This window comes from Amphiura filiformis, chromosome 3 (genome assembly GCF_039555335.1).
Source record: "Amphiura filiformis chromosome 3, Afil_fr2py, whole genome shotgun sequence".
In the NCBI taxonomy this organism is placed as follows: Eukaryota; Metazoa; Echinodermata; class Ophiuroidea; order Amphilepidida; family Amphiuridae; genus Amphiura; species Amphiura filiformis.
Window position 1 is genome coordinate 22,263,624 of NC_092630.1, and position 26,244 is coordinate 22,289,867.

At 40.7% G+C, this 26,244-nt stretch overlaps 1 protein-coding gene across 1 annotated transcript in view; it reads left to right on the forward strand.

Moving 5' to 3' along the window:
• The first annotated feature begins 1,973 nt into the window (after positions 1-1,973).
• Positions 1,974-26,244, forward strand: part of LOC140147117 (uncharacterized) — a 43,787-nt gene continuing 19,516 nt past the window's right edge. Inside the window, exons 1-8 of the mRNA XM_072168894.1 lie at positions 1,974-2,027; positions 2,339-2,524; positions 3,871-3,957; positions 5,281-5,316; positions 9,398-9,538; positions 10,237-10,371; positions 11,502-11,597; positions 12,858-12,934. Of these exons, the coding sequence (XP_072024995.1) occupies positions 1,974-2,027; positions 2,339-2,524; positions 3,871-3,957; positions 5,281-5,316; positions 9,398-9,538; positions 10,237-10,371; positions 11,502-11,597; positions 12,858-12,934 (812 nt within the window). The remainder of the gene's footprint in view (positions 2,028-2,338; positions 2,525-3,870; positions 3,958-5,280; positions 5,317-9,397; positions 9,539-10,236; positions 10,372-11,501; positions 11,598-12,857; positions 12,935-26,244) is intronic.

Genomic DNA, 26,244 nt, shown 5'->3' on the forward strand with positions numbered 1-26,244 from the left:
CACCTGTTCTCAAGATTGGTGGGAAGGAGCTTGAGGTGGTTATTGAGACCAAACTTCTGGGTCTTAGCGTCCAATCAAATCTGAGTTGGGATATTCAAATAAATATTATGATTAGTAAAGGTAACCGTATGCTATACGTGCTCAATCGTTTCAAATGATTTGGACTGCCAGTTGAGGACCTAGTTTCTGTGGTTGAATATGCCCCGGGAATATGCCACCCAGTCTGGCATGGTAATCTGACTGCCGAGCAATCTGACAGGCTGGAGAATATCCAGAAACGTGCTTGTCGAATTATTCATACACGGTAGCTTTGGAACTTACTGGACTCCAACGACGTGTCATTTAGCCTGAAAATGAGGTTTATGTAGAATAACTCAATTGACAATAATACGATAAGTCGTAGATAGTACAAACTATACATTTTTTAATCCTTGTCATCAGACGAGTAATTTGATATCTTTCAACAAGATCGAAGCATTTTGAGTTTTTTACCCCTGTGTCGTGACCTTTCGTGACCTCTAGCGAAAAACGTACCCTACAATTTGAGTCCACTACCCATATCAGTCCTGGAGAAAATGAGCGATTGGTGAAAGCATCACCATTTTGGAAATTGTCACCTGTGCGAGGATTTTATACGCAAAGGATATGATATATAAATTCAAGTTTACAGTGGACTTTGGTGACTTGATCTTCGTAGGATGAATTTGAATCAGGATTATATTATACATCAGTCGTCCGAAACATTGAGTGCAACAGAACTTTGTAATCAACACAAAAAAGACTGCTAGATAAGTAGCAATTATTAGTGTGATTATAAAGTGTACATGCATTTATGTTTATGTGCAAAATCCTTACCAATCATATTATACCTTTCATTAAGGGATCTGGAATGAGCGTTTTGAGCCTTTCGACAGTATTTTTTGTGGGACATGAGAGCACATCAGACATATCGAATTGCATTCTGAATACGAAGAATGTCTTTTTGATATCAAGTAATTTTCATTTTTAGAAATTCACGATATAATACAAATTTTATGACAAATTATTAAAATTCGACATTTTTCACATTTTTTTTATATAACAGTCCTCGAAGTAAATTTTGTAAATCTAATGATATATTCTTAAAGTCTATGTAGCTGGGAGGAAAAGCCGACGATCAATTGAAAATTTTGACCTTTCATATTGAAGATATGGATTTTTTCCCAAGACCTAATTTTTTTGGTGTTTTGGGAAAAGAAATCCATATCTTCAATACGAAAGGTCGACATTTTCAATTGATCGTCGGCTTTTCATCCCACCTACATACAATTTAAGTATAAATCATCAGATTTATAAAGTTTACTTCGAGTACTGTTAAATATCAAAAATATCAATTTTTAATCATTTGCCATAAAATGTGTATTACATTGCGAATTTCAAAAAATCAAAATTATCTGATATCAGAAGGACATTCTTCGTATTCAGAATGTAATTCGATATGTCTGATGTGCTCTAATGTCCCACAATAAATACTGTCCAAACGTTCATACCCCATCCCTTAAAGATTCAGATTTTGTAAACGTATACATAGTGTGTTTTGTTGTGCATTCTGAAAAATCCGAGTAAAAGGTGTCATTTATGACTCGTAACAATATGTCTTCATTTGAAAAGCGCGCTAAGCTTTAAACAATAAATGATATACCGTAATAGGCCAACATGTATGGATCACAGAAACAGGCTGCCTCAGTATATCAGTTCATGTCACATCGACCTTTAATAATAACTGTTGGTCAATAGTCAATGTCTAATGTTTACCATTTAAGATTATTTGAAGCATATTATCTTTAATAATTCGTGTTGATTGACAAGTAGTACCTTGGAAACGGTCAAATATATGGGTAATATAATATTCATAGTAAGATACTCTGTTATTGGACTTTGATATAATTGAAAATGGTAAATGCAAGTTTAATTAATACACCTAAATGAACAACATGGAACGGACAGTAATATGTTTACTCACATATATGTGTTTTATTACCATTGAGGTAAGCATGTAATGATTATTGATATCGTGTTGTGTTTTATTGTATTTTCTTATCTCAAATACGACATTATTAGGTCTACTACAAATGTGTTAGCCATGTATTTAAGGCATCGATCAAAGTAATAAAAATTATCATAATAGTTTTCAGAAAAATTATATTTTTGACTGACTTTGCAAATAATTGAAAAGTTTTGTTGTTTTTAGCAAAATCATCCTGTTGTTCTTGTGTGTTGTTAGCGTCTTTGTCGCCTATGTTGTATCTTGTTCATCACTGTTATTGTTTGGAGAATGCCATATTGTTGTTTCTTGTAGTCTCGCTATGCCCATGTTGAACTCGATGACGATGCCTTAATTGGCAATCTGGACCTTTCAGACCCTGCTGGACAAAAGCGTCATCATGAAGTCGAACTCCAGTACAATGAAGAGAACTATTTTTACGATATCATGTATGATTTGGCTACGTGTGGTGGACTAAGTGAAGAGCATGGATGTACAAATGTGAGTACTAGTACCTTTTTGGATCATGTCATCAAGTGAATTTATGCGTACAAAATTATATATTTATTTGAAATCTAAGAAATGGAGCTCAGACAAACTGGCATTATAATAAAGGAGAGAAAAAATCAGAACCGTTCGGATTCGAACCAGCGTGCACTAACGATTACATGTCGTTCAGCTCACCACCACACGCCATAACAGCTCATGGCGGATCAGCCGGCGAATTGAACATGTAATGATTTTATTCTCTCGTAAATGTCCCACGGCCAATGTAAATTAATTATAATTAGAGAGGGCGGCCTATCTGCTGTGTCATAGCATGACATCAGTCAATATGAGACATTAAATATTAAATGCGAGGATCCAGAGGATACATGCCTGAGAAAATATATAATAATTAAAGAAATGGAGCTCAGACAAACTGGCATTATAATAAAGGAGAGAAAAAATCAGAACCGTTCGGATTCGAACCAGCGTGCACTAACGATTACATGTCGTTCAGCTCACCACCACACTCCATAACAGCTCATGACGGATCAGCCGGCGAATTGAACATGTAATGATTTTATTCTCTCGTAAATGTCCCACGGTCAATGTAAATTAATTATAATTAGAAATCTAAACAGGTTTTCTACAGTATATTCCTTTCTTTTCGTCTTCTTCTTCTAAGGATCGGGTGGGGAAGGCGATACTTAATATTATGTGTTTCAACAACCTGGTCTCCTAACTAAACTGCCGTATATAGTCAGTTTACATTATTAATCCTTAAGTTACTTTGCTTTCATGCCCTGCGGGGCCATTATATTGGGATCCCAGTTGAAGTATTTAATCTTCATATGGGAGTCTCCAGCCATGTATGTCCGGTTTGAGTAAGATCAGCCCATACTAAGAAGACTGGTCCATGTCTGACATGAACTGACATCATATATATACATAACTGATCCGTTGCAGTGCAGCAAACAGTAGAGAACGTCATTGTCAGACCACAGATGAGCGAAACCCCTTATTCGGCCATGACCTGCAAAGAGTAGGCTGAAATCTAGGAAAAGCTTCATCAACGAATTTGAACCAAGTGATAAAGCTGAAGGTACAAGCGTATGCCCAAAAGTGCCAAAGAAGAACTTCTCCATGGTGCCGACTCAGTGGGCTGAATGAAAAAAACCGAAGATAAACACCGATGATATAAACTGCATATGTGGCACTGCTGAACCATAGATTTAGGGCCTCTATTTGAGATGTCCGCTATTGGAGCAGAATGCAAAGTTGAGGATATAGCTAAGAATTGTGTCAAGCTCTGACTGAAACACATTTCATAAGTGTATTTCTTTATCATTTATGATCCACAGTGCACAAACGAAGGTCATTGCTATAGAGGTTATCTTCCTGTCGACCCATGGTTGAACTTTGCTCTTAAAACTCAAAGGGACATGCAGGTATAATTATATTGCTTTGGTATCATTGTATTGTAGCTTATTGTAGCTTCTAACGATAAATGTTACCCTTTATTTTTGCAAGTCGTCTTTGAATCTGAAGTCTAAACCCAGGTGTAATAAATATTGAATCTTTGGTACGTGGCCATTCAATTTGCAGGTTGCTAGGGCCATTTCATGCTACATGGTGTCCAGGGGCGTAGCAAGAGCATCATGGGTCCACGGACACGGAGCAGTACGGGCCCTTTTAACCAGGGCGGGATTTGTCTTATGGGGGCCCTGTGCCAGGCCAAAATTTGGAGACCCCGAACTCATGTACCGAGGAAGGGATGTGCCCTCAATTCAAATCAGTGGCCAAGTTTTGGTTTACGTATAATATAGAGGGGGACTAACATATTTTGTTCCGATGTTACTAGGACATTTGCGCTCAAAGCACATGAAATAATTAATTTTCAGACTATTTTATCCCCAGATCAAGGTGAATTTTGCGTACAATTTTACAATTTTGGCCTATTTTGGCCAAAAACATGCTGTTATCGGGGTTAAAAGAAAGATGCATAGGGCAATTTTAGGGCCCCAAAAATTTGGACCATCCTGGTCTAATGGTAAATCCGGCCCTGCACTCCATTATCAGTCCTTATGATCGCTTTTGTGCTCGCGGCCCCTGAACCGTTGGGGCCCATGGACTTCGTCCACCCTGTCCCCCCGTTTGCTACGCCCCTGATGGTGTCCCTGAATGAACTGTCTTGTCGGAAACTTAATTGTTGTGTATTTTAACGCCACAACTAAACATAACTAAATTACTGGTGTGCTTGAGGAATAAATCAGCTATCACATACTTTTTGACTTTCGACAAGTAACCACACCGTTCTTAAAATAAGAATTTTCCGAAACTCCCTCATTTTCAAACCTTTCCACGGATTCAAATATCAATCGATGATCTGTATTCAGAGTGTTAATACTGCGCGTCATCATACATGAGGTGTCCATTCTTATTGATAGATTTGTGACCATCTATACCTCATTTACAATCCGTTCCACATCTTTAAATTAAACCCAAAATGTTGATATGTGCATGGGGGAGGCAAAGATTTCCTTGCAGGTTGAGGGGGGATGGACAATCAATTTTTGGTAGGCTAAGAAGGGGGAGGCAATTTTTGGCACGCCATTTTGAAATTTACCCCCCCCCCTTATAATTATTGCACACCCCTTCACTTATCATAATAACATTGTATTTCAAGTAAATAGTCACTGCATATTTCAACACTTAACTCACAATTTATTTGAAAACTGAAACATTTGATTACACTATTTTATATATTACAGATTGATAAGACATTTGATCACATTATGATGTTCGATGTAAGTACTCAAATATACAAGGTGTGACATAAAAAAGGTTACATGTAGAAAATAAACAGCATTTTGTGATAATGGCATTTGTTGATATTATTTTATTCATCTTCTTGTAATTATTGTTTGCTGTGTTTTAGCCCTTAAGATTGTAACAATTATAATTTGTAGCATAAGAAAGTTTTAACTTACGTTATTATTCGCTTTCCGCTCCAGACGAATAAAATTCCACTTTACAAATGCCTTTACGTTATGTGTTTTACACTAGGCACACAATTCGTACAACAATAGAGCTGATGGGTATGGAGGTAGGATTGTTCTATAATCTAAAGTTGCACATCCCTGGATCTACATTCCCCTGTCTTATAATGCATTTTGTATGCATAGATCGATCTTGAATCTGCCTTTTACATGTAGGCCTATCGATTATGAAATAATACACTTCTAGTGCCCGTTTCTATTCATCGTAATGTATTCTTCTCCCGTGCATTATTTTCGCGAACTACCCTTCATAGCCCAAATTATATAAACCTGCACGCTAAACAATGCATTATCTAAAACCCGCACGCTAAACAATAGATTCTAGATAATACGTGCACGCTCAAATACTAGAAATACTACTTTCACATAACTATATAGTAGAGTCAGGTGGCGCTTTCGACACAGAGGTCACATAACTATATAATTGTCTGTTCGATATAATTATATACCATCAAAAAAGTACGAATATACATTCTGTGGTGTTAAAATGGTATAGTTACAAACGGTGTTCTATTTTGCAAATATCATTGTCATAAATTATGATTAATGACCTTAAATAAATCAAACATCAAATGAGAATAATCGAGCTTCTATCAATTAAAAAGGGCCAAAAACAGGTGGATCATAATTATACAAGATGACACCATTGCAAAATATTCAGCATTAAACAAATGAAATACATGTAGGCCTATATCTAAAATAACATGGCCGGGCCCGGGAAACACACACTAGCGCATAATATCATGATCATGCTTTATAATACTGAACAAATTGTAAAATCCCAATGTCGTGTGTTTTAATATAAGTAGATTTTAAAGTTCAAATTATAGAGCTATAAAGTCCAGTTGATATTGATATGTTTTTTCTCTCATCTCAATTCACCGTAGTACTAGTCGGACATCTAAATCGATCGTTTCCAGGTGAACTGGTTCAGTGCTCTCTGTGTTCGATATTAAATGGTCACAACATAAAGTCAATTGGTTACAAACCATGCGTGAATAAGTTACTAAAGTATGACGTATGGCGCAATCGATACCATTGATAACTTACACAGGGATTGAATTTCTTTATCAGTTAAATGCTACCTAGCTGGTTAATGACCTGACGGTGTTTTTAAAATGTAAGCTATTTTCCCTAACATTAAAACTAATATAATGAATGCAGCAATTAATATTGCCTATTGTTTTAATACACTCAAAGTGTATGACGGATAATGTACTCGTGCAAATGCATTCGTCAAGATAATTGCACTTGCCATGGAGTTATTGCATTTAGCTTTGGAGCCTATCGGCTCTCGAGCTAAATGCAATAACTCCACGGCGCGTGCGATTATCTTGACGAATGCATTGCACTCAGTTCATTATCATTATCAAAACATACATCATCACTGATTACTATTCAATTTTATTGTATGGGGACAGGGCATGGCCGTTTAAACAATGTTAAAGCATGAGCTTTTTAAATTAGAATTTATTATTAAATGAATTATGTAATTCACCCAAGTATTCTGTTATTTTATAACGTATGATCTTTTACAACAAAAACTTTGAAATTCGATTCGGGTCCCATTGTTTATTCTCTAATCTAATTGTTTTATAAGCCAATGTCATAGCTTTAATACTGAAAACTAACAAGAATGCATCGTTGGCCATCATGGCCATGCTCGTTTATTATTATCTTCAGATAATGACACTTGTAACTGGCCGCCACCCTATGAACCAACATGTGTCAATGTCGCCAACCATGAATTTACCATGACCGACCTACTGCACATGGGAGTAAGAGGATTCGAGCTAGATAATGTGTGGTGTTATGGAGCAGTGAGTATTCGATTGAAAACTTGAGATCAATGGAATAAAGGGATGTTGTTCATTCCCGGGTTCATTCCTAGCTGGTGTTAACACATTCATTTGTCTTTGACGTGACGGTCTGTTTACTTGATCCAGGAGTAGTCGTCGTTGGGCAGGAAAAACCTCCTATGTGTCATTGGCCCCTGAACAGGTTTAAAGCAAATCCTTCTATGTAACCTGTTGGAAGTTTTGTTTTAATCATGCTCAGGGGCCACAAGCACATAGGAGGTGCTGCCCAACGACGCAGTGTTATTATTTCAGCATTCTACCACTGAATTAGACAATACCTCTCAAATAATCTTGATCTGACTGGAAACAATTTGCCTCCCAAATTCTAAGCATTTGTTACTAGCCTTCGTCAACTGAATGACACAATATCGCACTCTTGAAGTGTGGCGTAATGTTCAGGTCATAGACCTTTGGTAATATTTAGCGTCCTCCATCTTTATTCAGAGATTGTGGTTGGCCATGATTAAGATGGCTTCCTTAATTCCTTACTCAAATATGGGTGCTCCCTATCCATGATCTGGACCTTCCAAGTAAAAGTGATGGCCTTGTAGCTCTATCTTGTCGAGAGACCTCAGTTCGAAGCGGAATATCTGTGTTCAAGAAATCTGATCTTGAGAGAACGTCCAGTCTCTCCAATTCCTCTTGTCATGCTTGACATGCTTTAGGTCTGCCCCTGGTATGGAATCATATACACCGGACCAGTGATATCCTTTTTCTCAGTTTTGACCTTTGGCGCCACTAAACAAAATTTACGCAATGTCCGAGTAAGTTTAAAGCACGTTCATACACCAAACCTGCTAACATTTCTGCGGAGAGCCTCCAAAAGTCCTTCGTTATTAGGTAGCAAGCTGTAGCATAATGTAATTTTTGGGTGTAACAGTACTGTTTCTGTTAGAGTTTGGTTTCTCACTCTTGGGCTTGATTTTAATAAAAGCTATTGAGGGTAGCCGCACTTAGAGCTTGTGTGATAGGCTGCTTTTCTTCAACAACAGCTTGGGGATTGGTGACCACAGACGGTGGGATAAGGTCTGTTGATCTAATCTACGGTGTTATACTGGGTGGTTGGAGGTGATATAAATAAATCATTGCTCTGTATGTGTTAGCTTATATATTAGTTATATAATTGATGTCTAAGCTGCCGTCAGCTTGGATCAGTGGATCACAGTCAATGTGACAAGAAACGCCACGCCAGAGACCTATCCTCGTCTTGTGCGTATTCCTTCTTGAGTTTTGTGTGCGTGTCGTCGACGTAACGAAACCATCATAACGGGAAATGGAGTGATAGACGCAATCAGCGAAATTGGCGAGCCCATAAATTGCGCGTCCAAAATTTTGTTGGAAATGTGTCATTGTATACGTATATAGATGAAATATGTGCGACGGAGACACAGCTCAAAGAGTTGTACAACATCGCAGCAGACAGCTGAGTTCTTTCTCTCTATGTGGTATCACTTTTAAATCGACTGTATAACAGGAAGCTCTTTGTCCACTGGCACAGATGTTAAAAGTGCGTTTGATTCGTATGGCCGAAGTAAAGCTTCAAAGTATATTCAAGCATATTGATAGTAGTACCCTCTTACTTTCTACAATTCTTGAAGCGCAGCCAGTCACTAGTTCATTCTTATAGGTTATACTCAAACGTGGAATCTGTTGTGCCAAGTTTATTATAATATGTATTATATGTGACAGTGTCACAGGGTTTTACATAATCTTGTATGTCCAAAACAACAATTCCCCCTTTATCAGCTGGTGTAGTCCGCATTATTTTTATCTTTCTTTAATTGGTCAAGGGCTTTGAGCCCGGGATTTAAGTTGGATCATTACGCTACTGACGAAAGCCGTAGTATAAACAACAGCGAATAATTGCGGAGGTAAATATTTTTTATTCTATTGACTTCAAGAGTTACATTTTTCTATATGGATTACCAATATAAATGTACTCTCATGATAATGCCTTTGATATGCTTCAGATGCGTTTTGCTCATTTACCCACGGATAATGCAATAGGATGCATGGAGTATCATCGTCTTTATGAAGATGGCATCAGAGAAATTGGTGAATGGTTGGACATTCCAGAAAACAAGGGAGAATTAATAAGATTAATCATTAGCGTGAGTTCAAAACTTCTAGTTCTTTCTCGGTTCTCATATACATCGAACTAATTCTTTACTTTTTATTACTATCCAATAAATGTTAGAAAAAATTATTCTGGACAATTTTGAATTTGATCTCAATTCTGATAATTTACGTAACTGGTAACCCCAAAACTTAGTATCATACTATTTCGTATATAACCGAAGGGGAGGGACCTCCGCGCAGAGGAAGGTGCCAAGGTAAAAACACACCCGCACACACCCCGAGACACATGATTTGATCTGGATAAGATACGGCTTCACCTTTATAAGAGCGTTTGCAAAGCTCAGTTTAATGCTGTCTGCAAGCGGAGCGGCACACCGCTGAGCGACAGCAGTTATGATGACTCTGAAAGCCACTGTTGCCGCTCAGCACCGCTCCAAAATCGTATTTTGTTCTCATACGTCAGAGCGGCACCGCTCCGAGTTGACTTGAATTCAACTCCCAGCGGTGGAGTGATCGATATATCGGCTTGCCGCTGGTCACCGTTAGCGTTTCTAGTGCAACTGCGCAGTGAAGCAAAATCATCTTCAGAGCCTCAAAGCGGCAATCAGCAGGAAAGTATTAAACCAGCATAACACTTGTCAGAGGTGCTCCTTTGAATCATTATCTGTGTAATACGGTATATACCCAGCGATTTGTGTTTAATTGTTTCATAAAATCATTATCATTAAAGGTACAACAAGGCCAGGGATACGACAGTGAAATTAATGACCCAATCGCTTTATTCTTTGGAGACAAGGTGATCACACCCAAGGAGTATAATGAAACCTATAATTACCAATGGCCAACTATGAGACAAATGAGAAAGGTAAGGTAATCATTATAATTAAGGGTGAAGATGAAAAAGTTTGAACCAGCCAGGGGCCACTTTGGCAAAAAGTAGCCCTGGTTCAACAAGATTTGGAGTGAACCAGTGGCCACTTAATGAAAATGGCTCTTGGTTCAACCAATTTAACATGGAACCAGGGGCCATTTCCAATCACCAAGGGGCCAATAAAATAAAGATGTGGTGGATGAGATGAGTTAAGTAAGCACTAGTTGCTTTGCATTTGATATATTTGGTTCACTATCCAGGGGCCAGTTTTGTGAGAAAAGTGTTCCCTGGTCAACTAAAATTGAGATGTAACCAGGGGCCATTTCAGAGTTTCTGGTGGCCAAACGGCTCCTGTCTCCCACTTATTTACACCCTTGATCATAATATGCACGCCCATACCCACTCCCTTGCATTATGCATACAATTTCCGAGGACCTAAAAATTGACAATATTTGAAATCCAAAAGTCCACTGCTAGTCAAAAGGCAAAATAGTAACAACGAACTTAAAAAATACATACAACGAGCTTAAAGAGTCATTTTTTTTATTTGATTTGTTCGGGTTTTGACAACCCTGGATAACCCTCTATTGAAGCTTATTTCCATTGGGGTCCATATGAACACCGGGACGGGTTGAGAACAGTCAGGGGTTAACACCCTACTCTTTTCGAAACTGGCTGCGAGATACATGTACAGGTATGGCTCTCTGTACACGGGACCGACGGCTTAACGTCCCCTCCGAAGGACGGAGTACTTTCATGATTCATTTACCCAATTCTAAATGAACCATGGGAGAGCGGAAGTCTGAATTTAATCTACAGAAGTTGCCAATTAATTTCAGACTTTTTTTTCCAAGTCAATATCCCAGCAAATCGCCACCGCCGGGAATCGAACCTGGGACCTCATGCACTAAAGGCAAGTACCCTAACCATTGAGCCACGCTCTCCACGCTCATGGAGACAGGCAGAGACGGGAGTAGACAGACAGCGGCAATAAGATATAGAGAACACAGACATCAGGACACCCAGACATAAGAAAGATTGCTCATTCTCATAGCAAGCACTTCGGGTATTCGAGTATAGTGAGGCAATTACTTTACTTTTGTAGCTCATCTTTGTTCCTTCAGGATGGTAAAAACTTGATGATCGTATCGGCAGGACTCAATACACACGGAGACCACTTCATTCACAAAATGTTTTGGGAAAACAGCAAAGTAAAGGAGGTATGGTTATTTTGAATAACAATAATAATATAATTATTTATGTTGCTTGCAAGAAGGTATCAAGCCACTAGCTATTGCACGTCCTTCATTCTTTAATGAAATCTCTAACTTCAAGTAATGTAATTGCAGTAGAATAATTGGCACAAAGTCATGCTGGGTGTCAGAGAGGGGATCATCATCGGTTAAATAAGACATAAAGTTGGTTATGATCAGCTCAACAGTTTTAGAAACAATTGGCAGAACAAAAATTGGCCTGTAGTTTCCAACATACTAAATCAAAAGGTTCTTATCTGTGATACAATAAATTACATTTACTGTGTACGTTTCGATAACATGCTGTCAACACTGGATGAAGACTGCTACTGCGAACTGGTCATCCAATTGATTTCCCGTGATTTGCCAGACTGCCAGTTGATTTTTCCTATTGGATTGTTTTGTTTGATGGATGTTTGGACACAGGATGCAGCAGGTCATCAAAATGTTGCATATCAATGGACAGCTAATTTATTCCCCTTTACAATGCCACCACGTTTGAAACAATCACCTTTTCCACGGCAGAGTACACGTCTTGTGCATGTAGTGGGGGTCTCAAAAAGCCGTGCAAAATTGACCATTATTCTGTGCAACAAGCTGCAATCTCATATCTTCACAATCTGGGACCTATTAAATGCTTGACAATGCTCGCCCCACAGACCCGGCTCACAGATCCAGGGTAATCAAGGACTACCTATAGAATATGGAAGTAGAGAAAATCGAATGGTCTGCCATTCAGTCCAGACCTCAACCCGATGAACACTTGTGGAACCAGCTTGGTCGTCCTGTGCGTGCCAGAGTAGCCAATGTGACCACATTGAATGACGTTGAAGAATGGAATGTCATCCCACACCAATGTGTGACCAGTCTGGTGAGCAGCATGAGGCGGAAGTGCCTGGCTGTTTTGGCTGCGTATGATTTTTCACGGCGCAATTGAGGTTAGTGACTAGTGTTATTTGAGGGCAGAATAATGGTCAATTTGGCACATTCTGGTTGAGACCCCACTACATTCACAAGACGTGTACTCAGCCATAAAAGAGGTGATTGTTTCAAACGTGGTGTTATTGTAAAGGGAAATAAATTAGCTGTCCATTGGTAGACTATTGGTATGCAACACAATTTGAATATGTCACAAATAATCTGAGATATAGATGCTTGAAAAATGTATATGCCTAGCCTAGTCTTATCGGCTGTAACCCTAATCATTTACAAATGTACTCACTATAGTTTACAGACTATCCGGATTGTGGAGGGAAGACCATCGAAAACTTACTGCGCTTCTACAGTGATAGCAATAAATACGGGTAGGTCTAATAACTATTCTACAATATAAAATACCCTGCCACAAAACTTTTGGATAGTTCCGAAAAGATCGAGGCATCGTTGATAATGGAATCCGAATCCTTGAAACAATGGTAGAACTTCGGACTTGAATTGGCCCGTGAACTTATTGGGATACAGAAATCGATCCCCCGTGTTTGCAGACAGATAGTGCAAGAATTCTTTAGCTTTGCTCCAAAGCCAACCTATTTTCCATCCAATTGAAAGAAAAAATGAAAACCATGCCATATGCCCTCTGACACTAATAGTAAAGACCAGCTGTAGGTCCTGGCGGCTCGGTGAGTGGGCTTTCGCGGTTGGTGGGTTTTGTAGACCAATATCTTAGGGAGACAATGATCATAGTCTTTACTGCATAGTGGCCATATACTTGTTGGTGACTTATGTAGCTTGCCAATAGTGAAGCTTGCCTTCGGCAAGCTCTGTACCATGTACATGTACTGCTGGGAGTGGTATTAATTTTTTACAGAATGGTCTAAACCTGGCGGCTCGGTGAGTGGGCTTTCGCGGTTGGTGGGTTTTGTAGACCAATATCTTAGGGAGACAGTGATCATAGTCTTTACTGCATAGTGGCCATATACTTGTTGGTGACTTATGGTGGGTTCATACTACGTCTTTTTCCGTCTGCAGACGTCTACCGACATCGGCCGACGTCGTTCTACTATCTTTGAGTGACGTCACAGCGATAAGATTTGGCATCGCTGTCCATCGGCAGACGTCGCGGCGACGTCTTTGCCGAGTTGAAAAAAGTTCAACTTTTCACGGCGACGACGCGGCGATAACCAATCAAATTCGCGAATTATTTAACCTTTGACCTGTTGTGTGTTGTATTTTGTAAACAAAAGCACGTGTAGCTGGCGCGTTGTGTTTGTAAACAAAAGCACACCTGAATTACATTGCATGGGTCTAAATAGGCCTATTTATTATTAATGAGGTCTATTTCTTTCAACTCAGAACGATTGAAAAACTAGGGTACTGACTCCCGTAGAGTTAGCACTCACAAGTGGCGCAGCCAAGGAAGGGAGAAAGGGGCGAAACGTCCCTCATGTGAGAAGTCTTCCCCGGTGGGGTGCTGGTACCCTGATATTAAGATCATAAGATGCTTATGCTCTTTTTTATTGTAGGCCTACTTTTTAGCCCATTTTTGACAATTTTCGACCTTTGCCCACCATACGCTACTGGCACTCACACATAAAGATGTGAAATCACTTTGTATAGAGACCAGATAGCAAGAAATCTTGTTTTATATAAATGGGTGAAATATGTAGGCCTATTATGAAATTGACCCGGAAATTGAATTGTCAGTTGTTTTATTTTATTATCCCGTTTTTCAGGGGGGGTTGTTTGTCCAAGGTATCACTACTTTACTCGATCCTTTGGACCATCATCATAATCCATTAGTTAATGAAAATCAGTCAAATCATTTTTTTTTACTTTTTAAAAGTTAATTGCCTTTGAATCATTTCACACATAATAACCTACCCAGCAAACACAAAAACGTTTTAAAAACATTGTAAGTTATATTTTGGCTTTTGGTTTAGGTAAAAACGTTTTAATAACATTAAAATGTCGGGTTATATAAAGGTCATGATAACGTTTTAAAACGTTTTGTATGAAAAAACACTACAACAATATTTTTAAATGTTTTCAAAAAATGTTATTGTATAAACTATTTTTGCCAAATATTGTGTCAATACTTTTAAAAATAACATTATGTTAAAATATTTGAACCCAGCAAACACAGAAATGTTCTTAAAATGTTTTTTTTTTCAAAACCTTTTAATAACATTTAAATGTCGGGTTATATGAAGGTCATGAAAACGTTTTTAAAACGTTATTGAAAATATTTTGGGCAAACATTTTTTACAAAATATTTTTTCATCCCCAAAATAACATTCTGTTTAGAATGTTTTGTATCAAGTTTTCAAGAATGTTTTTGGAATGTTATTAAAACGTTTTTATACCCTTTATTTAACCCGACATTTAAACGTTTTCTGTAAAACATTTTTGTTTGCTGAGCAGTAGATTATCAAAAAATTATTTTCAAGGTTATGAAAACGTTTTATACTCTTAATATACCCTTTATATAACCCGACATTTAAACGTTTTCTGACAAACCTTTTAAAACCTTTTGCGAATGATGTCGAAAATGTTTTTGTGTTTGCTGGGACTGATCCAACAAAAAACTTATCCCCAATATGTTTCCACGCCCTCTTTATGATGTAATATCGAAACAGTGCTTAAAATATCTGTGGCAAAAATTGCCTGCCCCTCCCCAATTTTGGCTTGCCAACAAATCTGTGCCCCTCCTTTGGCTTTCCAAAACATCTTCCCTCCTCCCTTTTGCCCCCTCCTCTACAATTCACCACCGGGTACACACTTATTCATTGCACCACCCCTAAAGGCAACTGACAATCAAACACACAAACAAACATTGCATTTTATGTATATTATGTTTATTTTTACCAGTTATTAAAACAAACCAAATGTTAGAATTCCAGATTCATACATGTACGTAGTGGTAATAAAACGAGAATAATTTAACACCACTTGTTTAGGGACCGTTCACAAACACTTGACAGGGGGGCCTGATGCAAACAAAATCATCACGAAAAGTTTGCCCCCCTCCCCTTTTTCAGATTTTTTTTACATGAAAATTATGGGTCAACCCAATAGAAAAGCATATCTACTGAATTTTCCTGGAAAATTTTCAGAGCCCTCCCTTAGGAGGGTCAAAACTTTAATGGCCCCCTTTTCATCAGGCCCCTCTAACAAGTGTTTGTGAACGGTCCCTTATTTCGCTTACGGGTATGGGAGCCCTTTCGATGCGATGTTGTCGTTGTTTCATAAAAACGTTTTTAAAATGTTATATGAAAATACAACAACAATTTTAAAATGTTGTCAAAATGTCATTTTAAAATATATTTTTTCAAAAAGTTTACAAAATGTTTTGTCAACGGGTTATATGCAGGTCATGTAAACGGTTTTAAAATGTTATATGAAAACACAATAACAATTTTAAAATGTTGTCAAAACGTCATTGTAAAATATTTTTTGCAAACAATTTACCAAACTTTTCGTCAACACTTAAATAACATTATGTTAGAATACGTTGCAGTAAGTGTTTTGCAAGTAATAAAAAAACGTTTCATACCCTTTATGAATATTTATATAACCTGACATTTAAACGTTTTCTGACAACCTTCAATACGTTTGCCAATATTGTCGAAAACGTTTGTGCTTGATGAACATTGATTTTATAGGAAATGAATTAGGTAAGCCTCTGGTCCGATATTTCCATATGTATTTCCCCTTCCAGAAAAAAACCCCATGCACATGTGGGAAAATAAAACTCATTACAATGAGGATAGATATTTAACCCATACTTTACATGTACGTGAGTGCAGGCTTTATTTTTCTCAATATTCGAGCACAAACACCGCTAGCGCAGACACCGCTCCGACTCTCCTTAACAGACTGTGTTATCTATGCCCGTGGAACGGTGGCATAGATATTGTATTTGTTGTGTTTAGTCTTCTCCGTCTCCTTCTATGCCCGTGGAACGGTGGCATATATATTGTATTTGTTGTGTTTAGTTATCTATGCCCGTGTTGTTATCTATGCCCGTGTTAACGGGGCATAGATATTGTATTTGTTGTGTTTAGTCTTCGGCTTCTCCTTATCTATGCCCGTGTAACGGGCATAGATATTGTATTTGTTGTGTTTAGTCTTCGGCTTCTCCTTCTCCTTATCTATGCCCGTGCAACGGGGCATAGATATTGTATTTGTTGTGTTTAGTCTTCGACTTCTCCTTCTCCTTCTCCTTCTCCTTCTTCTCAAGATCAGTCCTTTGCACCCCTCTAGCTCAGGAACTAAAGTAGCCCCTGGGCCCATACTTGGTACAATGATGGCCCATGACCCCTAGATACATCCTAGGGTACCCCCGACCCCAAAGGTCAAAGGTCATGGGCTACAGGGGGGCAATATGTGTAAAATTTCAAACAGCTCTAGCTCAACTACTATAGCGCCCTCAGGGTTCATACTTGGTACAATGATGGCCTATGACCCTAGAAGTATGCTATGCTAGCCGCAACCCCAGAGGTCAAAGTTCATATGCTTTAAAAAGCAAAATAGGTACGACCGGTTAACACAGTGTATCGCAATAGGTAGCATTTTGGTAGCTACCTGTATTTGCAATGATGAAGGCTTCAAATATACGTCATGCCATGACGTACAATGGGGTTAAGAGGTTAACCGCTTAAAGGGACACAATGTTTTGGGATTAAAGGGGTATTCTCCAGTCTGGTGGTGTTTCAGAGAGAGTGAGGGTCTGATGGAGTATAAGAGAGAGTGATGGCTTGGTGGGGTATTAGAGAGAGTTTGGGCCAGCCTGGTGGTGTTTTAGAGCGAGTGAGTGTCTGGTGGATTATAAGAGAGAGTGAGGGTCTGGTGAGGTATTAGAGAGAGTGTGCGCCAATCTGGGGGTGTTTTAGAGCTAGTGAGTGTCTGGTGGAGTATATGAGCGAGTGATGGCTGGGCGGGGTATTAGAGAGAGTTGGGGTCAGCCTGGTGGTGTTTTAGAGCGACTGAGTGTCTGGTGGAGTATAAGAGAGAGTGAAGGCTTGCTGGGGTATTAGAGAGAGTATGGGTCAGCCTGTTGGTGTTTTAGAGCGAGTGAGTGTCTGGTGGAGTATAAGAGAGAGTGAAGGCTTGGTGGGGTATTAGAGAGAGTATGGGTCAGCCTGTTGGTGTTTTAGAGCGAGTGAGTGTCTGGTGGAGTATAAGAGAGAGTGATGGCTGGGTGGGGTATTAGAGAGAGTTTGGGTCAGCCTGGTGGTGTTTTAGAGCGAGTGAGTGTCTGGTGGCGTATAAGAGAGAGTGAGGGTCTGGTGGGGTATTAGAAAGAGTGTGTGCCAGTCTGGTGGTGTTTTAGAGCTAGAGAGTGTCTGGTGGAGTATAAGAGAGAGGGTCTGGTGGGGTATTAGAGAGAATGTGGTCCAGTCTGGTGGTGTTTTAGAGAGATTGATGGTCTGATGAGGTATAAGAGAGAGTGAAGGCTTAGTGGGGTATTAGAGAGTATGGGTCAGCCTGTTGGTGTTTTAGAGCGTGTAAGTGTCTGGTGGAGTATAATAAGACAGAGTGGGGGTTTGGTGGGGCATTAGAGAGTATGGGTCAGCCTGATGGTGTTTTAGAGCGAGTGAGTGTCTGGTGGAGTATAAGAGAGAGTGAGGGTCTGGTGGGGTATTAGAGAGAGTGTGGTCCAGTCTGGTGGTGTTTTAGAGCGAGTGAGTGTCTGGTGGAGTATAAGAGAGTGATGGTCTGGTGGGGTGTTAGAGAGAGTGTGGGCCACGGGCATAGATATTCGTGTTTGGTCAAACACAACTGTGGTTTCTAGTTCTCCTTCTCCTTCTTCTCAAGATCAGTCCTTTGCACCCCTCTAGCTCAGGAACTAAAGTAGCCCCTGGGCCCATACTTGGTACAATGATGGCCCATGACCCTAGATACATCCTAGGGTACCCCTGACCCCAAAGGTCAAAGGTCATGGGCTACAGGGGGCAATATGTGTAAAATTTCAAACAGCTCTAGCTCAACTACTATAGCGCCCTCAGGGTTCATACTTGGAACAATGATGGCCAATGACCCTAGAAGTATGCTATGCTAGCCGCAACCCCAGAGGTCAAAGTTCATATGCTTTAAAAAGCAAAATAGGTACGACCGGTTAACACAGTGTATCGCAATAGGTAGCATTTTGGTAGCTACCTGTATTTGCAATGATGAAGGCTTCAAATATACGTCAAGACGTACAATGGGGTAAAGAGGTTAACCACTTAAAGGGACACAATGTTTTGGGATTAAAGGGGTATTCTCCAGTCTGGTGGTGTTTCAGAGAGAGTGAGGGTCTGATGGAGTATAAGAGAGAGTGGTGGCTTGGTGGGGTATTAGAGAGAGTTTGGGCCAGCCTGGGGGTGTTTTAGAGCGAGTGGGAGTCTGGTGGATTATAAGAGTGAGGTTCTGGTGAGGTATTAGAGAGAGTGTGCGCCAGTCTGGTGGTGTTTTAGAGCTAGTGAGTGTCTGGTGGAGTATAAGAGAGAGTGAGGGTCTGGTGGGGTATTAGAGAGAGTGTGGTCCAGTCTGGTGGTGTTTTAGAGCTAGTGAGTGTCTGGTGGAGTATAACAGAGAGTGATGGCTGGGTGGGGTATTAGAGAGAGTATGGGTCAGCCTGTTGGTGTTTTAGAGCGAGTGAGTGTCTGGTGGAGTATAAGAGAGAGTGAAGGCTTGGTGGGGTATTAGAGAGAGTATGGGTCAGCCTGTTGGTGTTTTAGAGCGAGTGAGTGTCTGTGGAGTATAAGAGAGAGTGAAGGCTTGGTGGAGTATTAGAGAGAGTATGGGTCAGCCTGTTGGTGTTTTAGAGCGAGTGAGTGTCTGGTGGAGTATAAGAGAGAGTGAAGGCTTGGTGGGGTGTTAGAGAGAGTATGGGTCAGCCTGTTGGTGTTTTAGAGCGAGTGAGTGTCTGGTGGAGTATAAGAGAGAGTGAGGGTCTGGTGGGGTATTAGAGAGAGTTTGGATCAGCCTGGTGGTGTTTTAGAGCTAGTGAGTGTCTGGTGGAGTATAAGAGAGAGTGAGGGTCTGGTGGGGTATTAGAGAGAGTGAGGTCCAGTCTGGTGGCGTTTTAGAGAGAGTGATGGTCTGGTGGAGTTTAAGAGAGAGTAAGGGTCTGATGGGGTATTAGAGAGAGTGTGGGCCAGTCTGGTGGTGTTTTAGAGCGAGTGAGTGTCTGGTGGAGTATAAGAGAGCGTGAGGGTCTGGTGGGGTATTAGAGAGAGTGTGGTCCAGTCTGGTGGTGTTTTAGATAGATTGATGGTCTGATGGGATATAAGAGAGAGTGAAGGCTTGGTAGGGTATAAGAGAGAGTATGTGCCAGTCTGGTGGTGTTTTAGAGAGAGTGAGTGTATAGTGGAGTATAAGAGAGAGTGAAGGCTTGGTGGGGTATTAGAGAGAGTATGGGTCAGCCTGGTGGTGTTTTAGAGCGAGTGAGTTTCTGGTGGAGTATAAGAGAGAGTGAGGGTCTGGTGGGGTATCAGAGAGAGTGTGGTCCAGTCTGGTGGTGTTTTAGAGAGAGTGAGGGTCTGGTGGGGTATAAATGAGAGTGAAGGCTTGGTAGGGTATTAGAGAGAGTATGGGCCAGTCTAGTGTTATGAGCATTACATGTATATCAAAATGAAAGTTTAAAACAAGGGGTTTCACATGGTGCTCACCAAGTTTTTGTTTGTGAATAGGGCAAGGGGGTTAGGTGTGGTCATCACGGGCATAGATATTCGTGTTTGGTCAAACACAACTGTGGTTATCTATGCCCGTGCTATGCCCGTGCAACGGGGCATAGATATTGTATTTGTTCTGTTTAGTCTTCGGATTCTCCTTCTCCTTCTTCTCCTTCTCCTTCTCAAGATTAGTCCTTTGCCCTCCTCTAGCTCAAGAACTAAAGTAGTCTCGGGGCCCATACTTGGTACAATGATGGCCCATGACCCCTAGATACATCCTAGGGTACCACCGACCCCAAAGGTCAAAGGTCATGGGCTACAGGGGGCAATATGTGTAAAATTTCAAACAGCTCTAGCACAACTACTATAGCGCCCTCAGGGTTCATACTTAGTACAATGATGGCCTATGACCCTAGAAGTATGCTATGCTAGCCGCAACCCCAGAGGTCAAAGTTCATATGCTTTAAAAAGCAAAATAGGTACGACCGGTTAACACAGTGTATCGCAATAGGTAGCATTTTGGTAGCTACCTGTATTTGCAATGATGAAGGCTTCAAATATACGTCAAGACGTACAATGTGGTTAACCGCTTAAAGGGATAACACAATGTTTTGGGATTAAAGGGGTATTCTCCAGTCTGGTGGTGTTTCAGAGAGAGTGAGGGTCTGATGGAGTATAAGAGAGTGATGGCTTGGTGGGGTATTAGAGAGAGTTTGGGCCAGCCTGGTGGTGTTTTAGAGCGAGTGAGTGTCTGGTGGATTATAAGAGAGTGAGGGTCTGGTGAGGTATTAGAGAGAGTGTGCGCCAATCTGGGGGTGTTTTAGAGCGAGTGAGTGTCTGGTGGAGTATAAGAGAGAGTGAAGGCTTGGTGGGGTATTAGAGAGAGTATGGGTCAGCCTGTTGGTGTTTTAGAGCGACTGAGTGTCTGGTGGAGTATAAGAGAGAGTGATGGCTGGGTGGGGTATAGAGAGTTTGGGTCAGCCTGGTGGTGTTTTAGAGCGAGTGAGTGTCTGGTGGATTATAAGAGAGAGTGAGGGTCTGGTGAGGTATTAGAGAGAGTGTGCGCCAGCCTGGGGGTGTTTTAGAGCGAGTGAGTGTCTGGTGGAGTATAAGAGAGAGTGATGGCCTGGTGGGGTATTAGAGAGAGTTTGGGTCAGCCTGGTGGTGTTTTAGAGCGAGTGAGTATCTGGTGGAGTATAAGAGAGAGTGAGGGCCTGGTGGGGTATTAGAGAGAATGTGGTCCAGTCTGGTGGTGTTTTAGAGAGATTGATGGTCTGATGAGGTATAAGAGAGAGTGAAGGCTTGGTAGGGTATTAGAGAGAGTATGGGTCAGCCTGGTGGTGTTTTAGAGAGAGTGAGTGTATAGTGGAGTATAAGAGAGAGTGAAGGCTTGGTGGGGTATTAGAGAGAGTATGGGTATGAAATCAAAACTCGACCGGCGGTGGTGTTTTAGAGCTAGTGAGTGTCTGGTGGAGTAAGTATGTGTCAGCCTGATGGTGTTTTAGAGCGAGTGAGTGTCTGGTGGAGTATAAGAGAGAGTGAGGGTCTGGTGGGGTATTAGAGAGAGTGTGGTCCAGTCTGGTGGTGTTTTAAAGCGAGTGAGTGTCTGGTGGAGTATAAAAGAGTGATGGTCTGGTGGGGTGTTAGAGAGAGTGTGGGCCACGGGCATAGATATTCGTGTTTGGTCAAACACAACTGTGGTTTCTAGTTATCTATGCCCGTGTAACGGGGCATAGATATTGTTTTTGTTGTGTTTAGTCTTCGGCTTCTCCTTATCTATGCCCGTGCAACGGGGCATAGATATTGTATTTGTTGTGTTTAGTCTTCGGCTTCTCCTTCTCCTCCTCCTTCTCCTTCTCAAGATCAGTCCTTTGCACTCCTCTAGCTTAAGAACTAAAGCAGCCTCGGGGCCCATACTTGGTACAATGATAGCCCATGACCCCTAGAAACATCCTAGGGTACCCTCGACCCCAGAGGTCAAAGGTCACGGGCTACAGGGGGCAATATGTGTAAAATTTCAAACAGCTCTAGCTCAAGAACTATAGCGCCCTCAGGGTTCATACTTAGCATAATGATGGCCCATGATTCCTAGAAGTAACTTATGGTAGCCTCGACCCCAGAGGTCAAATGTCACAGGCTACAGGGGGCAATATGTGTAAATATTTAAAACAGCTTTAGTTCAAGAACTATAGCGCCCTCAGGGTTCATGCTTCGTACAATGATGACCCATGACCCTTAGATATTTCTTGCAGTAACATCGACCCCAGAGGTCAAAGGTCATGGGCTACAGTAAGCAATATGTGCAAAATTTCAAACAGCTCTAGTTCAAGAACTACAGCGCCCTCAGGGTTCATATTTGGCACATTGATGACCCACGACCCTTGATGTATTCTATATTAGCCGCATCCCCGAGGTCAAAGTCTAAATACTTTAAAAAGCAAAATACGTACGACCTATTAACACAGTGCAGCGTAATAGGTAGTATTTTATTAGCTACCTGTGTTTGCAATGATAACGGTCTGAACCGTACACCAAGAAAACATATCACTTGACAAAAATTCCCTTAAAAGGGAATGTGTAGGCATTTTGATATTGGTGCCTTGGACCACCTCAAAAGGCTGTCATTGTGGGACATGGCGTGTGGTTGGTTAATGGGTGTTAGGAGGGTTAAGGGTTTTCACGGTTTGTAAGGGGTGACCAAGGGGGTCAGTTTTTTAGATTTAGCGCCCAATTGGGCGCTTTTTTTTATTTTAAGTGCTATGAGGATGATACTTATATCAATTAAAGTTTATAACAAGAGCTTCCACATGGTGGTCACCAATTTTTGGATTTGGCGCCCAATTTGGCGCTTTTTTATTTTAGGTGCTATGAGGATGATACTTATATCAATTAAAGTTTATAACAAGGGCTTCCACATAATGGTCACCAACTTTTGGATTTGGCGCCCAATTGGGCGCTATTTTATTTTAGGTGCTATGAGGATGATACTTATATCAATTAAAGTTTATAACAAGGGCTTTCACATGATGGTCACTAACTTTTGTATTTGGCGCCCAATTGGGCGGTTTTTTATTTTAGGTGCTATGATAATGATACTTATATCATTTAAAGCTTATACCAAGGGGTATAAGTTTTCGTTTTGTGAATAGGGTTAGGGGGGTTAGGTATGCTCACGGGCATAGATATTCGTGTTTGGTCAAACACAACTGTGGTTTCTAGTTCTTCTCCTTCTCCTTCTCCTTCTCAAGATCAGTCCTTTGCACCCGTCTAGCTCAGGAACTAAAGTAGCCCCTGGGCTCATACTTGGTACAATGATGGCCCATGACCCCTAGATACATCCTAGGGTACCCCCGACCCCAAAGGTCAAAGGTCATGGGCTACAGGGGGCAATATGTGTAAAATTTCAAACAGCTCTAGCTCAACTACTATAGCGCCCTCAGGGTTCATTCTTGGTACAATGATGGCCTATGACCCTAAAAGTATGCTATGCTAGCCGCAACCCCAGAGGTCAAAGTTCATATGCTTAAAAAAGCAAAATAGGTACGACCGGTTAACACAGTGTATCGCAATAGGTAGCATTTTGGTAGCTACCTGTATTTGCAATGATGAAGGCTTCAAATATACGTCAAGACGTACAATGGGGGTTAAGAGGTTAACCGCTTAAAGGGACACAATGTTTTGGGATTAAAGGGGTATTCTCCAGTCTGGTGGTGTTTCAGAGAGTGAGGGTCTGATGGAGTATAAGAGAGAGTGATGGCTTGGTGGGGTATTAGAGAGAGTTTGGGCCAGCCTGGTGGTGTTTTAGAGCGAGTGAGTGTCTGGTGGATTATAAGAGAGAGTGAGGGTCTGGTGAGGTATTAGAGAGAGAGTGCGCCAATCTGGGGGTGTTTAGAGCTAGTGAGTGTCTGGTGGAGTATAAGAGAGAGTGATGGCTGGGTGGGGTATTAGAGAGAGTTGGGGTCAGCCTGGTGGTGTTTTAGAGCGAGTGAGTGTCTGGTGGAGTATAAGAGAGAGTGAAGGCTTGGTGGGGTATTAGAGAGAGTATGGGTCAGCCTGTTGGTGTTTTAGAGCGAGTGGGTGTCTGGTGGAGTATAAGAGAGAGTGAAGGCTTAGTGGGGTATTAGAGAGAGTATGGGTCAGCCTGTTGGTGTTTTAGAGCGAGTGAGTGTCTGGTGGAGTATAAGAGAGAGTGATGGCTGGGTGGGGTATTAGAGAGAGTTTGGGTCAGCCTGGTGGTGTTTTAGAGCGAGTGAGTGTCTGGTGGCGTATAAGAGAGAGTGAGGGTCTGGTGGGGTATAAGAGAGAGTTTGGGTCAGCCTGGTGGTGTTTTAGAGAGAGTGAGTGTATAGTGGAGTATAAGAGAGAGTGAAGGCTTAGTGGGGTATTAGAGAGAGTATGGGTCAGCCTGTTGGTGTTTTAGAGCGTGTGAGTGTCTGGTGGAGTATAAGAGAGAGTGGGGGTCTGGTGGGGCATTAGAAAGAGTACGGGTCAGCCTGATGGTGTTTTAGAGCGAGTGAGTGTCTGGTGGAGTATAAGAGAGAGTGCGGGTATGGTGGGGTATTAGAGAGAGTGTGGTCCAGTCTGGTGGTGTTTTAGAGCGAGTGAGTGTCTGGTGGAGTATAAGAGAGTGATGGTCTGGTGGGGTGTTAGAGAGAGTGTGGGCCACGGGCATAGATATTCGTGTTTGGTCAAACACAACTGTGGTTTCTAGTTCTTCTTCTTCTTCTTCTCCTTCTCAAGACGCTTCCTTTGCACTCCTCTAGCTCAAGAACTAAAGTAGCTTCGGGGCCCATACTTGGTATAATGATGGCCCATGACCCTAGATACATCCTAGGGTACCCCTGACCCCAAAGGTCAAAGGTCATGGGCTACAGGGGGGCAATATGTGTAAAATTTGAAACATCTCTAGCTCAAGAACTATAGCGCCCTCAGGGTTCATACTTAGTATAATTATGACCCATGACCCCTAAAAGTATTATATGTTAGCAGTGACCCCAGAAGTCAAAGGTCATAGGCTACAGGGAGCAATATGTGTATATTTAGGAATGTCACCATCTCTACGTAAGAGGTATATAGGATGTCAACCTTGAAGGTATATAGGATGTTAGCCTTGTGCTCATCGCGCTATTGCCAAGGATACTTAAATCAGGATGTGACAATAGCTTATTAGCATGTGTCCAATTGATTCTTATGTATATAGGTATTGTTATAAAGCTATTCCAGATGGAGTATGTAAATTCAATGGAACAGCCATTAAAGGGACACTCCGTTTTAGGATTAAAGGGGTATTCAGATTTTTTGATTTTTTTTTTTTTGATTTTTTTTTTGCATCGAACATGTTTATTGATTTATTTAAGGAGGAGCGCCCTCAAGCGTTTACACAGCAAATGCAATTAAAGGTGCATTCCTTGATTTTCAAGTTAATATTTTAATATTTTAGTCAGTATGCTGATAGCCCTTTTAGAATAAAAAATATTACAGAGTGTCAGGGTGGATTAAAGGTGTCATGGTAAGTTAAGGGCCGAGGGGGTGATTGAACAACCTTTAATTTTGGAATTAAAGGGGTATTTAGATTTTTTTTTTTTTTTTTTTTTTGTTTTTTTGTTTGGAACATGTTTGTTGCATTATTTAAGGAGGAGCGCCCTCAAGCGTTTACACAGCAAATGCAATTAAAGGGGTATTATTTGATTTTTAATTAATTAATTTTAATTTTTTTCGTTGGTATACTGATAGCCCTTTTAAAAATATTACAGAGTGTCAGGGGGGATTAAAGGTGTCATGGTAAGTTAAGGGCCGAGGGGGTGATGGAACAACCTTTAATTTTGGAATTAAAGGGTATTCAGATTTTTGATTTTTTTTTTTTTTTTTTTTTTTTTTTTTTTGCATGGAACATGTTTATTGATTTATTTAAGGAGGAGCGCCCTCAAGCGTTTACACAGCAAATGCAATTAAAGGTACATTCCTTGATTTTCAAGTTAATATTTTAATATTTTAGTCAGTATACTGATAGCCCTTTT